Source organism: Rhodnius prolixus, unplaced genomic scaffold (assembly GCF_049639745.1).
Source record: "Rhodnius prolixus isolate KJV_2025 unplaced genomic scaffold, Rpr scaffold_7, whole genome shotgun sequence".
NCBI lineage: Eukaryota > Metazoa > Arthropoda > Insecta > Hemiptera > Reduviidae > Rhodnius > Rhodnius prolixus.
The window spans coordinates 6,120,416-6,143,804 of record NW_027411582.1 but is presented as its reverse complement, the minus strand read 5'-3'; the positions used below and the strand labels follow the sequence as shown (position 1 = coordinate 6,143,804).

General features: G+C 35.5%; 2 protein-coding genes across 21 annotated transcripts in view; one reads left to right on the top strand and one right to left on the bottom strand.

Moving 5' to 3' along the window:
• Nucleotides 1-23,389, top strand: part of LOC141446838 (uncharacterized) — a 366,903-nt gene that overhangs the window by 57,808 nt on the left and 285,706 nt on the right. The gene's annotated exons all lie outside the window — the stretch shown is intronic.
• On the bottom strand, nt 1,703-4,752 carry LOC141446836 (uncharacterized). Its single transcript, XM_074113672.1, has 3 exons — nt 4,097-4,752; nt 3,777-3,985; nt 1,703-2,161 (listed from the first exon to the last, which is right to left on the bottom strand). Exons 1-3 carry the CDS (start codon nt 4,506-4,508, stop codon nt 2,006-2,008), a joined length of 777 nt encoding a protein of 258 aa, XP_073969773.1. The 5' UTR covers nt 4,509-4,752; the 3' UTR covers nt 1,703-2,005.

Here is a 23,389-nt window from a genome sequence, read left to right as displayed (position 1 = left end):
TGCCATCACAATACAGTATACGAGGTGTGTTCAAAAAGTAACGGGAATTTTTAAATTTCGCGGGTTTGGAGAGTCTGATTGTAAAATTTTTTTTTTTATAATGTTGGTACACATGCCCCTGAAGTACGATAAAATTTTCAGTAATATTCATTGTTTACTTCTTAAGTGGCAGCCGTTAAGGTTAGACGTGTTTTTCGAGCTTGGCGATTTTTGTTTGTTAAAAAAAATGGATCAAAGAATTTGTATTAAATTTTGCGTAAAAAATGAAATAAAGTGTAATAAAGTGTGTAAAATGTTAATAAAGGCATATGGTGAGTCTGCTATGAGTAAAACAAGGATTTACGAGTGGTATAAGCGTTTCCAAGATGGCCGCGAAAACGTTGAAGATGACGAATGACCTGGACGTCCAAGCACATCAACAACCGATGAAAACGTGAAAAAAGTGAAAGAAATGGTTATGAACGATCGCCGAATCACAATCAGAGAAGTCGCTGATGATGTTGCCATATCAATTGGCTCATGCCATGAAATTTTTTCGGATGTTTTGGGTATGAAACGTGTGGCAGCAAAATTTGTTCCAAAATTGTTGAATTTCGAACAAAAACAGCGGAGAATGGAAGTTGCTCAAGAGTCACTCAATGAAGTCGACAACGATGCGGATCTACTGAAACGTGTTATAACAGGTGACGAAACATGGGTTTACGGATATGATGTCGAAACTAAGGCTCAATCGTCCCAGTGGAGGCATTCTGGATCGCCAAGACCGAAAAAGGCTCGACAAATGCGGTCGAATGTGAAGGTTATGCTCACTGTGTTCTTCGATTTTAATGGCATAGTGCATCATGAATTCTTGCCACAAGGTCAAACAATCAATAAGGAGTACTACCTACAAGTTCAACGCCGTTTGCGTGAAGCAATCCGAAAAAAACGCCCGGATTTGTGGCAAAACAATTCATGGATTTTGCACCACGATAATGCACCTGCTCACACTTGATTGCTTGTTCGTGAATTTTTGGCCAAAAACAAAACTTTAACGATGCCCCAGCCTCCATATTCGCCAGACATGGCTCCATGTGACTTTTTTCTATTTCCAAACATAAAGAGAACATTAAAAGGCCGTCGTTTTACAAGCATAGATGACATTAAAAGCGAAGAGCTGAAAGCTATCACAAAGATCGAGTTTCAGAAGTGTTTCGAGGATTGGAAAAAGCGCTGGCACAAGTGTATTGTATGCGAAGGGGACTACTTTGAAGGCGACAATATTAATGTAGATGAATAAATAAATATTTTTTTCAAAAAACGAAAATTCCCGTTACTTTTTGAACACACCTCGTATGTATCTACACGTTCTATACTGATCTACATGATTAGTAAATCTAATTAATTTACAAAATATTAATTCTAATAAAAATTTGCATTCTAGTTAGAAAAAAATAGGAGCTTTCAAATTTCGCACTTGACTTCTTTTTTTGTGTTTTTAGGTTAGGTTATTTTTAATTTGGTGATAATTGCTTTAACATGACACTTAACTATGTACAACCATTTTGTTTTGTTTTTTTCTATTGTTTACCACAGTAAGACTAATTACATCTGCTAATGTAGTAGATCGCTGCCTTTTTAAACAGCTGACTTCCCATAATCTGTTTAAATAAAAACATATGTTCAATTTAAAAAGAAATTATTCAAAAATTAATAAAAAAATGAAATATCTTGTTTTATTTTTTGAATAAATATCCAAAACATTCTTTGTTTTACAACAAATTTTTCTTTTTTATTATGACAACTCTTAGAGTTTACAAAGAACGTCGTTAAACTAATTTTTAAATAGATCAGGAAGACATAAATCCGAGTAATATAAATTACTTTATACAAAAAACAAATCATATTATAGAAATGACAAACTTCGCGACACCGTTGGACTGAATTCTTCTTTTGTTTTTTTTTATTTTTTTTTTTTTACATTATTTACACATAAGTAGATCATTCTTGAGTAGACGTAGTAATTTTAATGATCTTGAGGAACATGGGAAGAGTATGCAAATCTATGGGCACCATCGTCTTCTTCCATACTTCTTTTATAGTATGGTCCACTGCCACCACTTCCGTACGATGCTCCTGACCATCCGCCGCTGGAACCACCACTCCAGTCACCACTGTTTACCTGGAAAATTCAAGAATTTTATTATTACAAATTGGTAATATATCTGGATACTTAAGAAGATTAGAAAATGAGCCATTAATTGGTGCAGATATTAAGCTAAATTCATGACGACGATTTAGCAGATCTATTTGTAGTTCCCCAACTTCTCCATAAGTGATATGTCAGGATGAGAGTAATTAAGTGCTAGAAGGTGCCATTTGGATTCGCTAAACCCAGACAATTGCAATCGTCAACAACCCGTGAAGGTGTTATGAGTATTGTGTAAACGCTGAATGTCTCATTGTGTTTGTTCTTGTTCTAATTTCTGGATAATTATCTCTTTCCCCCTAATGGGATGCTGTAGAGAATTCAGACCATTTCATGAATACAGACCTCCTGGAGTTAATTAATCCCCTTCCAATAACTCTAGTTGCAAGTTGTAGATATTTAGATCTACTAGCTTTCAAATCAATAAAAGTGGTGAATACTCGTATAAATATGGATTCGAATAATGGATTACTTGAACCCAGTGATTGACACTCAATACCCCAGACTAAGCTGATCAAACTCCACGATAACCTTAAAAACTTCATAACCGTTCTTGTAGATCATCTTGAAATATTTAATTTCTCTCACGGATTTGAGTAAAAATTTATATGGCAATTGTAGAATACTTCCGGTAATTATTCGCAGACTTAATCGGAGAAAAATAATCGCCGGAAATACGAATTTCATTGACTCTATTTAAACCGCTACTTAAAAACACATCAATGGACGAACAATACTTCCACCTGACTCCAAATCCTGACACAATACAAATAGAACCTATAGATGTACGAGTAGTTGATGTGTGTGCACTTATTTGTGGGTTTTAGGGAACCCACAGGTAATGTATAGCCCATCATCACTGAGACCACACTAACCCACACATATTTTCACAATGAGCTTTCCTCTAAAGGCTAAATCCTCTAAACAAACAGCTGCACTTAAGGGATTGGACATTTATTGTGTCAATCCCTAATCAAACTACAATTAATTACGAGAAAAAAAAGAAGCTTGCAACGGTGAAAGCTTTGCTATTCTCCAGCTTTGCAATACAAACTTGAATTTACAGTAGTGCTTACGGCAGTGATGTTTCTTAAAAGATCTGTCAAAGTAACTCAAATGACATCGCTTATACTTTCACATTCTTATTAAAACAAACGGAAGACTAATTTTTGTTAAAAGCTCTTCATGAGCACATCAATAAACCGGAAGAAGTAGTTCTATTTTTTTTTTTCCAGGAAAGACTAACTCGCGTTTTCAGTAATTTTAAAGTCAGTTACTTTAGGATTCATTTGAAGAAGGAAAAAACGTTCGGTCGATCTATTTTTATTTTATTTTTGAAACTTGATCTTTGACGTAATCTTTTCAAATACAAGTTTCGAAAGCTGAATTGAATTATGTAAATTTTAGTAAGAGGAAATTGTGTGGGCATTAAAATTCACACCGGAAATTTTTAATCAACAATTAGGAATACGTCTGTTTACTGTTCGTAAAAGATCAAAATAAAATAAATAAAAAAATCAGTTAAGCTGAAGATCAGGAAAACATAAAATTGGGGAGTGTTGGAAAGTATAATCTAAGAAAATTTTACCTTTCCAAAGGAGCCAATGCCTCCTGATCCTCCTGAGAAGAATTTCTGGAAGGCAACGATAGCGGCAATCACTAAAGCTAATTTGCCAACGAATAGAGCTTTAACTGCCATTAGTCCTATAGCTCCAAGCGCCAAAGGTAACAGGGCTAGCAGTTTAACTCCGACCAGCATGAGGATTGGCAAGACTTTCTTCTTGAGCTTAGCTCGTCCTGATGTCCAAAAAAAAAAAAAATAGAAACAGAAACAAAATGGAAGTCATCAAAAAAGAATGGAGACATTAATAACAAAGAAACAAGAAAGAGAGAGAAAATGCTGCTGACCTTCTTCAAGGGCTCTTTGCAGAGTTTCCGGTGCATCTTGTGGCATTCTAAGATGTAGGGAATGTGATTGTAAAAATCTCAACACAGAATCATAAGCTAGATCGGTCAATTTGGAGGATCTTTCTTCAGCATCTCTGGGCAGGGCAGCTTCAATCTGTTCAGCGGACATTAACACTCGTCCAGCACGATATTCCCTTTCTTTAACCAAAGTGATGCCGTCCATGATGGGTATATCGGACATCCTGCCAGCACGATCAATAGCCGCTATTGCTCGGGTGCCTAAGCATGTCAGTAAATCTTCATGTTTGGTACATTCGGTGATTGTATCATCCACACGATTATCAACTATAGCCGAATACACTTGACTTACTACGAACAACAATAAAAATGAGCACCACCGGATGTTAGACATTTTAGAAGATTTTTTTTTGTTTTTGTTGTAGATATATTAGTAGTTGAACACAAGGGCTAGTACGCGAGTACTTAGATGTGTATAGAAGTACGGTACGTGACTGATGTGGTACCCTGCCGGTTCATGTGTTATATATACAGAATGGGCGGACCTGGGCCCCCCGGTATACAAAAGCGCGCGTACTCTGATCATCTGAAATATTGTCCCCTCTCCCAATTTTTTTTGTAACATTTGTCACCGGTTTTTTTTTTTTTTGTTTTTTTTTGTAATAAAGTTATTTCCTTTACTAAACAATAAATTAGTGATATATTTGTATACTTAACGCAAATCTGTGTTACATTTATAAGACGGAACTTACTTGTAGAAGCGAATAACAATGAATCATGTCTAATGTCACTTTCACTATAGCTTCTCCACTAAACTCTAACTTGTAAACTATAACTCACTACTATTTTAATTTATTTATTTTTTTGTTCCTTACAAGTCTTACTTGGTCTCATCTTTATTATGTCTTTTAGAGGCTATACACTGTTTTGTAGCTCAATTTGTCAACTTCATTTTTCTAAGCTCTTTAAACAGAGACCAAAATAGACCCTTCTGTCTGATTAATAAGTAAGTTGCAGACGCTTCCTATTAGATTAGATTAGGGCGGCCTCAAGGCCTACGCCACTGCGACCCCTTTGGATCTATTGTGGCTCCTCTCACTCTAAAGCTCACCCTCCAGACCTGTCCTTTTAATCAGACTCTTAATGCTGGAGAGCGACTCCTGGGGCAAAGCTCACAGGCCTTGGTTTTTCCTCCTCGAGAAGTAACATCCTTAGCCACACGAGCACGTCAAAGCTGACACAACACGTGTAGTGCCGTTTCCTCCTCTTCCTGACAGAACCTACAAAGGCTATCATCTGCCAGGCCCATGCGATGCATGTGTTTTCTGAGCCAGCAGTGGCCAGTTAATAGGCCTACAATCATCCTCATAGCCCCACGCGGCCTTGACGGATTAATTCTGCAGTCAGCCTCGACGAACAGCCTCTAATGAACTTCTTCGCCTGTCTCTGCCCAGTGGTGGCAAGCCACCACTCCTGAGACCACGCTTCCGGTTCATCGATATGCTTCAAATACGTTTTTTTTTCTTCTTATATTTATCACCAGTTACTGTATGAAATTCTGCCACTTACCTGATGTATAACATAGATACTTCATAAAGTTATAAATGTTGCCTAAAATGCTAACTGAAGTTACTGTCTTTTTTATTTACATTTAAGGCGCTTCAACATCTGCGACCACTGCCAACATTCGGTCAGGGGTCTCTCGTTACAGACAGCACTGTCCTTCACTAGACAGTGAGCTGTGTGGGAAGCTTCTAAAGAAAAGGATTCGAACCCGAAATCTCCGTGTTTCTTCACAATTTATTAATTCTTAGAACATTTTTGAGATAGTGAGACGCCATAAATAAGTTATTAATCCGTAATTAGTTCTCTTTAATCCGTTCCAAATCAGATTTTAGATTCGATCAAATCAAGCTGTCTCCTCCTTCGATCTCTTTTCCCATTTCTCCACCCTCTCTCCTTTATATGTAATGAACATACAAAGGGCTCATCATCATCAATAATATGTCTACCATATCCTATACAAAGGGCTCGAAACGAGAAAACTAGGGACACAATAAGATGAACGCGGCAGTTGAATGTGTAGATGATGTCAAGGAGATGGAACTTACACGTTTTTTTTTAATTTTGTTTATAACCAAGGAACACGTAGAGGTTAGAGCATAACGGTTTATATCCCTTTAAAGGGATCATGGCCGTTCGTTTTACTGTACTAAATAAACTAATGGAAAAAAAAGGTACATAATTCTTCCTTTCCAAAAAAGATAAAATTCACCCAGAAGAGAATGCTTTCAGAAAGATTCTTCTTGTGTGGCAATCCATCGTTTTAAATGATAATTAGATCACGTAGTTGAAAACTATCATTACTTATGAAATTAAGTATTTAAGTAATTATTTCATTTAGAAAAATCCAATAACTTTAATTAAGAAAAATAACTTCTTGATTTCTTGATATCTTTAACATCACGAATCAGTGAATGAAAGGTGATCTCGAACAAATTGTTTCTGTTAACGGAACAAAATAATTTTTCTGGTTCTGGTCGTTGGTAGCGATTCACTAGGTAGATAATGGTCTTTAAAACAGTGCTTAAATATGCTGCCATAGATTTTTTGGCAGACCGCCGTAAAGTAGTCTAAAGTATACTCGCAAGATTTCCTCTTTCCTAAAGTTCTCGAGGTCTTAAGTACATTTTTCAATCCTCGCTTATTTAGTTCCTACTAACGTACAAATTGCGAAAAACTGCACATTATATCAAGATATCAATAAATTGTTTTCTTAAAACCTATTCCTCGAGAGTGCACTAGGAACATTATAGCTGGTTAAGGGTATCCCAAACAGGTGATTCCGTTTGAGACAATCTCCTTACTGCCAACTCTGTTCTGTTCTCTATAGTTGAATCACTGTCTGTATCTTCCAAATTACTCTCTGAATCGCTTGAAATTATTCTACGAGTAGATCTATTTCCTGGTTTGATAATGTCCCCATCATGGATATAAAAATTGTCTTCTGAACATTCTGATGGTTTGATAATGTGCCCATCATGGATATCAAAATTGTCTTCTGAACATTCTGATCGTTTGATAATGTCCCCATCATGGATATCAAAAATGTCTTCTGAACATTCTGATCGTTTGATAATGTCCCCATCATGGATATCAAAATTGTCTTCTGAACATTCTGATGGTTTGATAATGTGCCCATCATGGATATCAAAATTGTCTTCGGAACATTCTGTGCAGCATCAAGTTGAAATTCATTAAAAGCATCTTCAATTTCCTGGGATATTTTATTAAAGTCTTTTATTATATTATAAAGATAAATTACGAAATAGATATGGAGTTGTTATACTCAATACAAAAATTGTAAGACTGGAATTGTAGATGTGACTATGCTATCAACTATAATCCAATATGGCGTGTATTTTTTGTGAAAATTTCATGTACCGTTTATCAGCATCATTTTTAGCAATATCTCTTTCTTTCTCATCACCTAATTCTCTTACTCTCTATTATTTAAAAAATCTAGTAATAATACGTTCAACGAAGAGGAACGGGCATCAAAATATATAAGTACTTATTACACTTAAAACCATGTATTCAGGTACTCCATTGCATTGCATTGTCAAACGCGGGGAGATTTCCCCGATCGGTCGTGCACCGACATTTTACAAAACGGAGAGATTTCCCCAAGTGGTCGGCAATGTTGTTAAGTCCTAAAACTCGGAAGTGTCTACATTTCTTTTTGCTTCACCACTGTTCCTGTTACCTGGTCTTGAAGCAAACTGTTGCTGTAGCATCATTCATGGACTTCTCTAAGAGCAGTTATTTAACATCCCTAGAGAGCTAATACTGATCCATACACTACACAGAAACCAACAAGACGTTCTTGTCATCACTCATGATATGTGGAAGGACGATGTCCTTATTGGGGGTGGGTGCCCTTAACGGCTTACCCAGAGAGTGAATGAATTGTACAGCTAATTAAGCGTCTGTGACGAACTAGAGTTTGCCTTTGGGGTTCATTAAACTTATCATCATCTTTCTCTACAGGCTTAATGTTCATTAGATGGAGTGTTTGTTACTGAGACGGTGTTGTTCGCATCCAGAATATCCTCAGGCAGGCCAAGAAATAGAGAAGTCCCATTACCTCGTACAAGAGCTAGGATATCTAAGGGGTAAAAGCTTTGTGATTTTCTTTCTAGATTATTGTCCTGTTCGTTCAGGCATATGTTTACTTCATTTCTCTTAACACCCACGTACCTAGGTTGGTTCTCATCAAGCAGTCTTGGTCTTGATGAAGCGATGTTTCGTCAACATTAAGGACGTTGAGAAAGACTAGATCTTTTATTTCTTTGCTTTCACGATTCCTGTATTTTAAAATTAAATATGTACCTCTAACGGTGTGAACCGTTGGCCGGCCAATCATAGATCTTTCCCACCAAATATTTTTTTTGTCTTTTTTACCTCCTTCCACCAGTCTATAGAGGATGTTTGCTCAAGTACCTATATATAGTGATGTAGATATTTCAGAGATTCTCTTTTGTAGAACAAAGAGAATAATAATAAATATCTCTTTGGAGTGTTAAATGAAAAAAAGAAGAGGAGATATGTTAAACAGCAAAGTCTACACAAGGTTGCCTCAAACAATGCCTTCCTTCCTCACCATTTCTCTGACTTCAGTGTTTACCTAGATCCTGTCGTCACACCTCTTTGTGTTAATTCTTTCTTTGGCGAGGTGGGGGGAACGATCTGATAATTTTCATTGATTTCTAATACTTTCTTTTTTGGTTTTCTCGTTTTGCTATTAAAAACTGCATTTTCGTCCTCATGGGAAGTATTGCAATAGTTTGTATAATACGAGTAGTGCTACCAATTGGAAAAGTTTAAACTGTAATCCGGACATCCCGGAATGCGATTTTGCTTTTGCCATACTAAAAGCTATAAAGTTTGTTTCGATAATTTTCCCAGTTCATTTTAGGTCAGTTTGGGGGTGGCAGGTACCGCTTTGACATGCTGCGAAACTCAAAAAAAAAAAAATGGCGGGAGGAGAAAGCACAGCCATAATTAAGCTTCGCCCACCTGATTTTTAACAATGATCTCATCCAATAAAAGTCTGTAATTTAATTTTAAATTAATAACAAGATGAACTACAATTAATTTTGGATTGAGGATGAATCATATTTTAGAAATCATGACATTGCCCTAATTCTTTTATTTTTTATTTGTATTATTATTACTTTAATAATGGATTAAGTTATTTTAAAAAGAAGAAAAGTTATAGTTTTACTAAAAAGGAAAGTTATTGTAAGATGTAACGCCAAAGAAAGTAAAAAAAATTGAAGTTGATGATGTCCGTAAAAAGAAAGAAAAAACCCATTTTGTGGGAATATACGTCCAGCTGTTAGTTCAGGTTACATAAACAAATTATTACCTTCTTTTCCCCTCTTGCTGCACTCCATTCCCGGATGACTCATTTTACATTCAATATTTTACTGGTTACTTTCTCCATTCCTGGTTCTATAAATAATTTTTTTTAATCTCCAGAATTCGTTTCGTTTATTGTACTCGTATTTTATTAATGTGATTCATTTTTTACGTTCATCCTGGAATGTTTCTCTTGGAGAGGATCGCTTTCAAAGAAAAACTCATTTGAGTTCAGTTTTCTCTTCTTGTCGGCATCTCCAGTTATAGTTCTTTGATCTTCAGCAAACTGAAACTTAAAAATTTCCCTCCCAAATTAAGGTTCTTTTTTAAATTTTTCTCGGAACTTCATTTTTCCATAAAGTTTGCATACCTGTTGAATATGGAGGGGGGTTGATAGCTGAGTATCCTTGTATACTCTTGAGATTCAATTGAGAGTCTCTTGAGATTCTGTTAGTCACACGAGTTCATGAATTCTTTCGTTTAGCTCTTACAGTTTTGTAGAGGTTTTTCGCGATGACGCACGAAATATATGCAGGCTTAAGTCGTGAGTTTTTAAAGCGATTCTCACAAGTTTAACAATATAGTTAAAAGTCATGCTACTTGAAAATACTTGCATAAATTATTCTATAAATTAAAAACAATGAAGTAAATAAATAGAAATTAAAAAAAAAAAAGTTTACCTAATGTCAATGTTACATCAATTTGTATAAAAGTGCATTGACCGGAAAGGCTTTCGCCGCCTTAAGTGCACCAAACACACAAATACAGACAAAGACAGACATACAAACACACTGGGAGACAGACACACACACACACACACACACACACAGCTGGTCTAATAAAAACAGTATCCGGTTTGAGTCAGCAACTTAGAAAATAATGTAATAGAAAAAGTGGGGGATGGTAATATAATAATAACCTGAAGTTTTGATTCAAGAAGGCTATGGCAAGAGTTTTACAAGTGAAATGTATTGCGTCATTCACTAGCTAACTAGGATCTGCTCGTATCTTTTTCTTTTTTTCGTTTTAATTCTTGAGTTACTTTCACTGATTGGGAAGGGCATGCCATTGTTTTAAGTCGCCTTCCACCAGGCCTGTGTTAGAGGATGTACAAAGTTGATAGTTCTCAGGGCCTCTGTCATAGATTAATTTATATCGATTAATAGTATCGAACAAGAGAACTAATCTTTAAAAGGCCTTTCTCTTTTCTATTAGCCTTTTACGAGTTTCAAGACGTATTTTAACTCGGCTAATTACGTGTGATAATAGCCCCTAAACCTGGAATAAATAAATGTCGGATATAAATTAAGTATAAATTTTATTTAAAGTTAAGCTCAATGATCCTAAAGTTTAATCGTATTTTCTAAATAAGTACTATGAATCATAGTTATCCACGATTAAATTGTTAAGCTTTGAAATAATAAAGCTTTCCTACTTTGGATGTCCTGGCAGAGAAACTCAACCGGTCTTTCAAGTAAGATCAGTTTCGGGACCATAAAAGCGGTCAAGATAGCTCCCATAGAAAAACTATTTGGGACTAGAGGGGCTACGGAATAGCTGCCCAGGCCAGCGGTAGCAGCTTCAAAGCAATTTCAAACATACTTCACTTGTTTAATTATTATATTAACCATTAAATAAAATCCTGGGGTCTGGGAATCGAACCCTCTAAACCAACAATACATCTTAGCATTGCGGGTCTAGCCTATAACCGCCTGACATACTTTACTGTAAATTTCTCATATTAACCATTAAATAAAATCCAAGACCTCGACCGAGAGAATCGAACCCACTAAACCAACAATACATCTTAGCTTTGCGGGTCTAGTCTATACCGCCAAACATACTTTACTGTAAATTTCTTTTATTATTATTATTATTTATTTTCTGTTACAACCTCAAAGGTATACAGAGAGTGAGTTGACCTGAACTCCATACAGATAATACAAAATAAAGAGATTGCTTGATCACTTAAAATAAATAAAAATAAAAAAAACAGTAAAAACGAAGAAAAAATTACAAACATATATATAAATGAAATAACTGTACAAAATGACAATAAATTAAAGCTCGGCTCTTTCAAAATAATAAGATTTGAAAATATTAACTTAAAATATTTCTTACTTTAAATATATTTACACAAAAAATGAAGATTTCATTTAGTTTACTGATATGGCTTGTCTCCGTGAACTTCAGTAAATTAGTTAATATCTCATCACTATTACCTGAGGGTAAGTTGTGTTTATTGAAGAATTTTGTTCTGTAGGAAGAAAAGGCAGGACAGTTAATAATACAGTGAGCGATACTATCAGGTTCATTTACAGAGCAAAGCTTGCACATTCGGTCAACATTAAATTCATACTTCCTCTTATCTATAAAAATGGTAAATTTCTTTTTATAAGACAACCTTAATTGGGCTATGAGTCTTAGTTTAGAGATATGAACATTGCAAGACAGGTAAAATTCTTTTTCCATTGAAAGACTACTCATATGTCTATACAACAAGTTATAACGGCTATCCAAAATGAGCTGTATATCTCTTGAAAATAAATTATTTTTAAATGAATCCAGCAAGCCTTGGGAATTCTCTTTTACTACCTGAGTATTCTGTGAAAACCAAACTTCCTCCGCACCAATAGAGACCAAATACCCCTTAAGCGCAAGTATCCAGTTATAAGGCATGTCGTAAGAGTCACTTAATTCCATCCATCTCAGATAACACGCTTTTGGAATACGGTCCTCCGGCATCTCGAGTAAGACAGACCACCAATTCAGCATTCTTTTAAATATTTGGAACTCTGTATGTATCCTACCGCATTCAACCCTAACGTATGAATTGGGCGTGTTTCTCGGGAGGTGCAACAATAATTTTAAAAACTTTAATTGGCCTCTCTCAATTACCTTAGTGTATTTAGGACCCCAAATTTCCGCCAAATACAATAAAACACTTCCCGAAATTGAATCATACAGAGTTACGTTGGAATCGAAATTGTCACTCTTACAAGATTTTAAAAGGGTCAGAACAGAGGCAGTGGCTGATGCATTCTTGGCCAGAAAATATTTAGAAGTTAAGGAGAACTTTGCTGAAGGTGAAAAGGGGACTCCAAGATATACAAAATTATTTGAGTATTCGATATAATGACCATTATACATCAGACGCTTTACTGTAGGAGGATTTCCACCCTTGGAAAACACCATAGCAAAAGTTTTATTAGTGTTGACTGTAAGCAAGTTTTCTTCGCAGTATTCTTATAAAATGTTTAAATTTTGTTGGGAAGCCATCCATGTAGGAGACAACAACACCATATCATCCGCGTAAAGAATCATCTGTAAATCTTTATTTTTATTTAATGGAAGGCCGGTGGAGTTGTGATTGATAAAATACTCAGCAATATTTGAGGTATACAAAGAAAAGAGCAGAGGGCTCAATATTTCACCCTGTAAAACCCCTTTAGATACAGGGATTTCTTGGGATGTAAATTTCTTTTATTAACCATTAAATAAAATCCAAGGCCTACCCAGGGGGAATCGAACCCACTAAACCAACAATACATCTTAGCATTACGGGTCTAGCCTATAACCACTCGACTATCGTGGCGCCTCTATTGTAATGCCTTCACACCTCTTTATTTAATTCAATTATATTTGTAATTGTAGATTAGCTAATTAACTCTTTAGGGAATTAGTCAGACCTCTTAGTTAAACTGTAGTAGGTCTTTTAAATGTCAGCCGCTTTCCTTCCAAAATTAATAGAAAATTCCTTATTAGTTAATGATCGAATAAATTTTGATTAATAGTCGTCTAGTCATTAATTACAATAGTAATAGTAATTCTCCTACTGTAAAATATTCGATCATAAAATTACATTTTTCAGTCTTGACATATCTTCCAAAGAATTCCTCTCTACCCAACTTCATTTATCAAAATCGAAGTCCAACATCTCTTTTGACCTAATAACATCAATTTGGGTACTTTATGAGGCCTACAATGACGAGTATTGATGTTATGTTCATCTGTGAACATCTGATGAAGATGCAGAGGAAAAGGAAGTGATATTTCGTAATTAGGTTAGATTGATTAATTGGGGCAATCAAATAGGCTGTCAGATTGCTGTTCTGGTATTTTCGGTGCTTTTTTAAACTGTCAGTGTTTTTTTGGAGTGGGGGAGCTATCTGAGAATTATTCCTGATCTATAATGAGCACTAATATATTTTATTTCTGGTCTTGGGTTAAAATTAGAAGTTTAAAATAAGATTAGAATTAAAAGGGCTAACACCCTCTACATTTAGACAATACAAAAGACACTATTCAAAAATACATATATTTGTGCTTTACTTCTGGAGTTTCAGTTTACACTATAACCTCCAAGGGAACTATTGTAAAAGGATCAAAATCAGACCTAAATTAAGGGGAATCAATTAAATTAAGGGCAAAAATTTAATTAAAAAAAACCCCTAAGAACTTTGTGAGCTCATTTTACAAAAGAGTCCTTTTTCACCCTTCGACTTCTCGACTCAAACCCAACATTATAGTTCCCAATGTTTGTACAAATCGGGTTACTACTAACCACAGGTAGGCGCTGCGATAGCCAAGCGGCTATAGACTAGACCCGCAATGCTAAGATTTATTGTTGGTTTAGTGGGTTCGATTTCCGGTCTTAGGCCTTGGATTTTATTTAATGGTTAATAAAAGAAATTTACAGTAAAGTATGTTAGGCGGTTATAGGCTAGACCCGCAATGCTAAGATGTATTGTTGGTTTAGTAGGTTCGATTCCCTATCTCTAAGTCTTGGATTTTATTTAATGGTTAATATGAGAAATTTACAGTAAAGTATGTTAGGCGGTTATATGCTAGACCCGCAAAGCTAAGATGTATTGATGGTTTAGTGGGTTCGATTCCCCTGGAATAGGTCTTGTATTTTATTTAATGGTTAGTAAGAGAACTTTGTAGTAAAGTATGTTTGCTAGTCTGCACGACACCTAATTTGGTAGTTGGACATTAAGCCCACCTGGAAAAATAAGCAATTACTTTATTTTTTTACTAACCACAGGTAAAGGTAAGAAAACTTTTCAGTAGCGTGGAAAATACTATTTCAATTTTTCTATACAAAAAAAATTGGCGAGTTCGAGTGGCCAGCCTCAGAAATCCTATTTGCATTATCTGTTAGAGGCCATCAATGGTCCTTAAGGGGCTGACATATGCATGGGTTCATGGCTAAATTTATATTTTTCATCAAAGAATAAGCCCCATAATTATAAGCCCCTCAAAAATGTCCACTTCTTTTTGAACTGAATTTTTTGTTTTTGAATAATGTGTTATCACAAAGCGGTTATTTCCTGTGAAAATTCCAAATAGAAAATCTGCTCGATTACAATTTCCTTTTTATTATTGTACTAGTTGTTACGAGAAAGTAAAATTTTGGAAAAACAAGTATTGGTATATTTTTTTAATAAATGTTTGATACAAATATTTGAAATTGTTCGTTTTCTTAAATAAATAATCTTTTTTTTTAGAAAGTATATCTAAATAATACTAAAAAGAATTGTAAACATAAAACTCATAGACTTTGTTTACACGGCGATAGTCATGTACGCGCGTCCATTTTCTGTACTTTTTTTTTTCTTTTTCTGTACACAAAGAAGTCCTAGTAACATACAAATTAAGAATAGAATAATAATAATGAAGGGGAAAGTAACTGAATAACTTATTTAACAAAGAATATTATCTCTTCTTTTTTCTAAACAAGATTTATTTATTTACTTCGTAGCCCCAATTCTAGGATGTACCTACTAGGGCGGCAGGGAAAGTGTCCCTCCATTAAATGGAATCAATATCGGTAATTCTTGGATTTCTTTTAACACATTTTAATGATGTTTTGTTTAATACCGTTGGGACATTCTCTTATTCGTTGGTGGGAAGTATTGTGATCGCGCCAAAATTTGCGTATTTTAATTCTGACCGGAAGTACACTTTTAGAGGTTTCATAATCCGAGAAAACGCAAAAAGCTAACTTAATATACTACAAGATTAATTGCAATGACTGTTCCTCACGTAAATTTGGACTAACTTCCGGAACATTTGGATATAAAAAAAAAAGGATAACACAAAATGAGAGAGAGAGAAAGACTTGAACTACAGAAAAGAAAATACTTCCTCAAATGGTAGGAAAATGGTACATACGATGTCTGTAAACTTCGGGGTTATACATTATATTCAGTACAACCTCGATTAATCCCAGTTAACCGGGATTCGGATTAACCAGGATCATGTTGAGTCATAATAAGAACACCTAGATCGGCGCCGAAACAAAAGTTAATTTTCGGTGGCAACAGGAAAATTTTTTGTCTTCCGATGTAACATAATTTTAGGCGTGGCAGCAACTCTGTTATACCTGATATTCTTGAAGGGTCATTATATATGTATGTATGTAAAAACCCAAAATATGGTGCAATTAGTACTGAATTTCTTGGGATTTACCGCGGAGTTGATCTCTGGGACGAAACAGCTTTTTAATTTACATACTACATATTTTCACATAGGCATCTTACTGATGAGTCTACTTATGCACCCGTATAATACATACATACTTATATACATATGTACATGGGTATGAGCTAGCGCTCGGAAACCGCCCCTAAAAAAGAAAAAAAAAATACATATGTACATTTCATAGGTACAAATGTACTATGTAATACTGTGTACTCGGTTTAATCGGGATTTCAGTTTTCCGTGGTGGGTATAGCCAGAGGTCAGCCCGGGTTGTTCTGTACTCGTACTTAGAACTATCTTACTTATTTGGAAGCCTCGGTTTGGAATAGTTCTGGGAGAATTAGGCTCCTCTCTAACGTGCCTTTCAGTGTAATGTTCGGTTTTACAAACTGCGTATTTTTAACAATCAGACGAGCTACAGTAAAAACCCGAAGATTATGGATAAAGAACACAAAAAAGGGTACATAAAAGTTCTACCTCAATTAACTACACAAACACAAATAAATCAAATGTACAATCATAACTCAAGAAGGCATTGTTAACAACCACAATTACAGCCACCAGATCATAACCACAACATATGGATCATATTCATCTGGCCACTGATAAAGGCAAACATCATTGCCAAATATTTCGCAATTAGAGAACTAAGCAGAGGATAAAACATACTTATCATATCCAAAACAAAGCTTTATATAAATACTAATTCGTTAATTAGGAAGTATGCGATCATATCAGAAGTCTCGAAATAGAATAATTACCGGAAATATTCTACGTTTAAAAGAAAATTTCAAATCCGGAAGTAGTAGCACTTTACTTAAAAAAAGAGATGAAAAATTGTATACCTGTACTCTAAACTTCAAGGTGTACATTATGTACGTAGATCTATGTTACTTATTTGAAAGTCTCGTTTTGGAACAGTTCTGGGGGAGTAAGGCTCCTCTCTAACGTGCCATTCTGTGTAATGTTCGGTTTTACAAACTGCATATTTTTACTAAGATTTAAATATATATATATTTTGTAAATTTGAGGTTCAGAAAGAGTGGTTTAAGCTGGAATCTACAGAATGTTAGATAGCGGAAGTCGTGTGAGTGTTAAGAGCAGATTTCCTTCCTCAAATTAATTTCCTAAATAAAGTTGAATGCACACGCGAAGTGATGAATGCATTTCCATTGCTGATGATTAACTTCACTTTCACTATTACCTCCGCCCGGGGGCCGCGCCGCACTGCTGTTATAATCATTTGGAATTCCCTCACATGTTAACTGATGAAATCCTGGTGGATTACATTTCCTGATTTTTTTTTTCCTATGCGTGTACAGGAACTAGGTCCTGTTGTCCTGCATTACCCGGAACTTGGTCACATAATCCTGGAAATTTTGATATTGTTTTGTCTTTCACTCTTAGTAATATAATCATATATGTAATTTTAAATTTTGTTTTTTCTTTCGTAACTAGTTCGTTGAGACTGGAGTTAGCAAGTTTCATTTTATAACATCCTGATAGTATACAGGGTGAAACAATAATTAATGTCCATAGGCCTCCTATAATAGTAATGTCATTCTCCAAACAACCTCTTAACTAACTTATGCTTCGAAGTGGTGTCAATTTTTAGAAAATTTATCTGTCTGTCTAACCGTGTCATCAGAATCGGATTCGGACTAAAACTTTCTGAGTAATAACATTTTTATTGGAAAAAAGTAATGATTTTTAGAAAAAAAAAAATTAAAGTGACATCACTCAAGAACAGTGGAAAATATGAAGTTGGCCAATATGTCTTGGAAGTCCACTTCAGATGTACTACACACAGAGGGGTACGGACATTACTTACTGGTTCACCCTGTATAAAAATGAAAGATTTGTGAAGATTTTTGAATTTCGAAATTGACATCAATTATGATTGAAGATTAAGATTTTAAGTTTTCGATTGTTTTTCACTTTTTTTCACCAATAGTAAAATAAGGCATTGCAAACGAACAAATTTTGTATTTAGAATTTAACCGGAAATATCCGTTTAGGCACGTTTGAGTTCGTAAAAGTGGTTTTTTGTGGTTTAAAAGTGTTTGTTTGTGGCTGTTCGCATTCATTTCCTCCCAAAAACCTTTTAAAGCGAAGAAAATTCATATTTGATATTTTTCTTAGAGGCCATCGGAAGACGTCACGATTAATGTTTTGGTTAGAGTCATTCGACCGGAAGTTTACACTTAACTGTATCACTTTTCAGTCATAGTGAGCTCAGGTATTCATCTTGATAAATCATGGAGAATTTTTGGTGATACCGGATGTTGGGTAGCAGTTAAGAATAGAACCATCTTCTTTCTTTAAATTTTGAGGCATTGTTCCTCTGAAAAACTAAGTAGAAACGAGTGAGGAGTGTTTTAGGCAGCAGGGAGTGTGATCCTGGACCGCTGAATCATCCCACTCTTCCAGAGAACCTGGGTGTTTATCAACTGGGTTAGCTTTAGAGTGAGTGGTCTCTCTTGACTGCAGTCTGTGGTTACTCTTGTACAGTAGTTCCAGTCGGTCTGGAGGCTGTTGCGGGAGTTTAAGGTTCCGAGTTAATAACTTCTTTACCGATGATCTTTTACAGCATTCTGTATTCTTTCCTTGTCTAAGTTTCTTTTAGTTTTGTTTATTAAAAGTGACTATCAGATGCAAGTTTTTATGATGCGCAGGACAGGGTTCACAAAGAAAAGAGTATTTCCTTATAATTTATTAATAAATAAATAAATAAATAATTTACAGTTCTGAGGGATGATTGTGTTCACTGGATGAATTACATTTTTGACACTATTACCCACGTACAGCTCTCATGACCGGGACTTGTAAGAGCTTTATTGCACACAGGCCCACACTTCTTCATGTATGCATGTGATGATCCCTTAAGTGATGATCGCGAAGATGTGCATCATGCAGTAAATGTGTTGTAGACGCACTTGGCTCGTGCAGTTCACTTGACGTATGCTCATGTTTTTCATAGTGGTATGGCATTGTCTCATAATGGATGTTATGATCATTGAGATGGTGATGATGCTGCTGCTGGTGGTGATGGTGTTGGCCAATCATGCCAATATCATCATGATGTTGTTTCTGTTGATATCCATCATGATGATGTTGTATCATCTCGTCGTCCGCGGCCGTCGCCGACTCCTCTTCATAGAAACTTCTGTGATGATGACCAGGTACGGTGATCACTTCGTAAGATGAATGTCCACCGCCGCCGCCGCCTCCGCCTTTCTTCAAGGCTGCCATCGCGGCCATCATCAGAGCGGCCATTGATGCTGCCAACGCTTTGCCAGCCAATGCGGCTAAAGCTGCCATACCCATTGCCAGCATTGATCCGCCCATCATCAGTCCAATACCACCATAACCTTTGTTCTTCTTACGACCTAGGCAATTGAAAAGAATCATTAATGATCAGCGATCTGCACAGACTGAAAGTGATTTCGATCAATTGATGCAATAAAATTAACCAATTTGAGCGAAATACCAGAAATTCCGATTCTTTCAGTTCTGTTTTCCAATGACAGATTTGTAAGTGAAAAACAATAAACTGTTGAATTCAATAATTAGCTTTATTCGAAGAAATTTTACTTCCGGATTGCTGTGAGACTTTGAAACTTTATTGTACAACTTAAAACTTAATTTCCAAAAACTTGAAACCGTCCTAATAACTTCCTTCTTTCTCTAATACAATGCACCCTAGTGAGTTTGAAGTAAGTCATTCGTCGCTAGTAGTATTTTCTTACCGCTAGAGTGCATCACTTTCACCACGATCAACCTCCTGTTGGATTCCCCAGACTATAACCCTGTACATTGGCTACAGGTGCTAATCTTTAAATTTTAATAGATACGTTCTCTTAATTTCCTTGGGAGAAGTGCATTTTTGAGGCCCCCCCACGGATTTGAGAAGAAATAAATAAAAAATAAGTACAACATAAATACGTTTAAGTTTTAGTCGAGTTTAGCCGAATTTCGTCAAACGGAAGCGAAGCTTTCAACTATTTTTGCCATTTCCTTCCAAACAGCTCCCAATATTATATTTAAATTAATAAGTTACTGACTCTCTCCAAAGAACCTTTCTTTTTTTTTGAAATATTTTCTTAGGGTTCTCAGTGATACTTTATAGGGGAACATCGCTCTAAAATGGAGTTCAAACTCCAGATTAACATAGAATCTTTCTCAAATTAAACTAACATACTGAATACATTACATTACCTTCTTCAATTGTTTGCAGAAATGTAAATTTTGGAAGTTTCACTTGAAAACTATAATTATTAAAGAATTTATTAAAACTATCGGCCAATGATCGCTCTCCAACTGTATTATCTTCAATTATCGTTTCATTCACCTCGCTATCTCTAACCAAAAATAGCGTATCACTGATTAACGGAAGGCTTCTCTCCTTAGACAGGATATCCAGTAGATTCAATGTTTTCTTCTTGACGCACATCATGGCTTCTTGGTCTGAACATGATCTGTCAACGTGAATTTCAGTCATTTTAAAAGTTAAGGTTGAGAAATGGGAAATTATAATATTTGTTTTATCGTATTATTTTATTTTGTTTTTTGCTTTATGTTCATTCATCATATTTGCTTGTTGTGATTCTGAAATACGCATTTGCGAATTGATTAATAAAAGGAGGGGATAAAGTACCAGAAAAATGATCAGCACTATTGTTGTTCAGCTTAAATGTTAACTGAGAGAACGATGCCAAAAGTTAAATGCTTACCCCGCAATACAAATTTGTAATGCTGTACTGGGTTTGATACCCTATCTTGCCTTTGTATTTTATTTAGGATAATTAGAGGATATAGAAGGTTTGCGGAGCTTCCATTGTCCACGATTGGAAGTTGATGGGCGTGAAGCCCTTGGGAAAAAATAGGCATTAGTTATTTATTATTATTATTATTATTACTATTATTATTTTAGAGGAAGGGAAGCATAAATTACACGAAAGAATAGTGTAATTATAGGCTAAAGTTTGCCAGTAAATACAAATAGATTGTTAGTGAAATTAACTGGTCTAATACGAGATAATAATAATGAAAACGTTCCAATCATATTTTAAGCAAAATTCTTCTCCTTACCTGTAAGCTTTAAGAATCACTTCCGTTAATCCATTCAGTGAATTTGAATTAATCTTTGAAGGTGGTCCTTCTAATATCGTTCGCGATCCATTTTGTTTACCTTCTACAACGTCAAGAGCATCAACACTACACAACAGACCAACAACACCGGCGACTGTTGTTGTTAACAACAAGAATAACATCATTGTAATGAAGCTGCTATGTACCAATGTCCATCCATTTATATCCTTTTAAAAGATACCACAATTGGTCATTTTGATTTGGGGTTTTCTGATGGTTGTCGCCCATCAGTGGTGGTGATGAATTCGTCCAGAGGGGCCCGGAGTGGTTGGTATCTGCGGTTAGAAAAATTGTGTGGCCTTATTTTTCTATATTTATTGTAAAAAGCTGTCAACTACGTGAAGAAAGAAATTGGAAATGGACATATTTAAAAAAAACAAAAATTAGAAGAAGAAATATTTAGCACAGCATTGTTTTGTGGTAAATGATAAAAAGTCAATGTTGCAGAACATCGAACACTCATATCGATTATTTCCATAACTAGGTTAGGTTCTTTTCATCTTCCTTCTACATCTACATTTCTTTTTCCTCCTTTGGCTTCGTGTGTGAGTGGAAAATATTTAACTGCAATTTCCCACTATTACTCATTCAAATGGAGAAGAAAAAACTGACCTCCCCACTACGACTTTGCTAGCTAAGTCCTGATGCTTTAGATATTTGTGCAGTACTCCTCCGTGTTTGATACTTAGTATGCTGTGTGTAAAGTCATGCATTGTTCTTTATTCACCACCCTTTGGTAATTGATTGTATTTGTTCTTATTTCTTGAAAACAGTTATCAGATTTTAAAACTTGTAACTTAATTTGTTTCAAATCGAATTGGTCGAATTCCAGAATTTTCGCGTAAAGTTTTTATTAATCTGCTTCGCGTTGTTAGAATAATGTGCCCCCACAATTGGGGCTCCCAGTTCTTCTATCTTTGATAGTTTGCCATTTCCTGTGGGGGATTTCATATCTTGTTAACCCACATCAGCACAAGATTTGCTACTAACTTTACCCGTCAAGGCCGTTCGGCTATAAGGATAATTGTAGGACTATTAACTGGCCACTGCAGACTCAGAAAACACATGCATCGCCTAGCCTAGCAGATGACAGCCTCTGTAGGTTCTGTCAGGTAGAGGAGGAAACGGAGGTGTTGTGTCAGTGTGAAAGGCTCGTGTGGCTAAGGATGTTATTCGGGGAGGAAAAACCAAGGCCTGTGCAGCTTTACCCAAGAGTCGTTCTTCAGAATTAAAGAGTCTGATTAAACGGACGGGTCTGGAGGGTGAGCTTTAAAGTGAGGGGAGTCACAATAGATCCAAAGGGGTCACAGTGGCGTAGATCTTGAGGCCGCCCTTGTCTAATCTACTAACTTTACGAGTTTCCTTTCATCTTAAAACGGAAAAACACGGCGCGCTTCTCTATTTTCTTTACCATAATTATTAGTGACTAAAATTCTTCGTATTTTCAACTGCTCATTTAATCCTTTATTTCACGAAATAGTTCCAAATTTTACACTAAATTAGCCTTCATAGGTCATTCATATATCTCTGCAGTGCCCTTAATAGACATTTACCTAGAAAAATATGGCAAATAAAAAAATGTGTGCAATTGGTTGGAGTCAGGACTCCATTATAAAGTATGAGCTTTCTTCAAGTTTCCGGTACTGAGCTTGAGCTTTGAACGCAGCTCATTTTCTAAAAGCCTCTTTCTTTTGTGGTGTCAGAAGCGCCTCCAAATGAATATTTCTCTTGGGGGAGGGGGACACATTACTTTCTTCCAGTAAAAAGGAAGTAAAAATTGAAGTTGCAGGAAATGCGAAGTTTAATTTAGTATTACCAAAACTATAGTTTAAATCGTGGTTCTTATGAGGGAGTAACTTTTGTATGATTGTCTATAATCATAGCCTGACCGCAACATCACACGTGCTGTTTATTATTATATTATAACGGATGTCGGATGTCACCACAATCGTGTCACTTTTGTGTTGATAATTATTTTTCTTACAACTACTTTTTGGTGTAGACTTACCTGTTACTTGACATTTATAATGTAATGTCTCAAAAATTGGCATTTTGAAGATATTTTTAAAGAAGAAAAAACTGACCTCCCCACTACGACTTTGCTAGCTAAGTCCTGATGCTTTAGATATTTGTGCAGTACTCCTCCGTGTTTGATACTTAGTATGCTTTGTGTAAAGTCATGCATTGTTCTCAAAAATTGGCATTTTGAAGATA

Coding starts and splice junctions, on each gene's coding strand:
- LOC141446836 (XM_074113672.1), bottom strand. CDS start 4,508: ATGTCTAACATCCGGTGGTGCTCATTTTTATTGTTGTTCGTAGTAAGT. Junction 3,986..4,096: donor GCAAAGAGCCCTTGAAGAAG/GTCAGCAGCATT, acceptor TTTGGACATCAG/GACGAGCTAAGCTCAAGAAG. Junction 2,162..3,776: donor GCATTGGCTCCTTTGGAAAG/GTAAAATTTTCT, acceptor TGAATTTTCCAG/GTAAACAGTGGTGACTGGAG.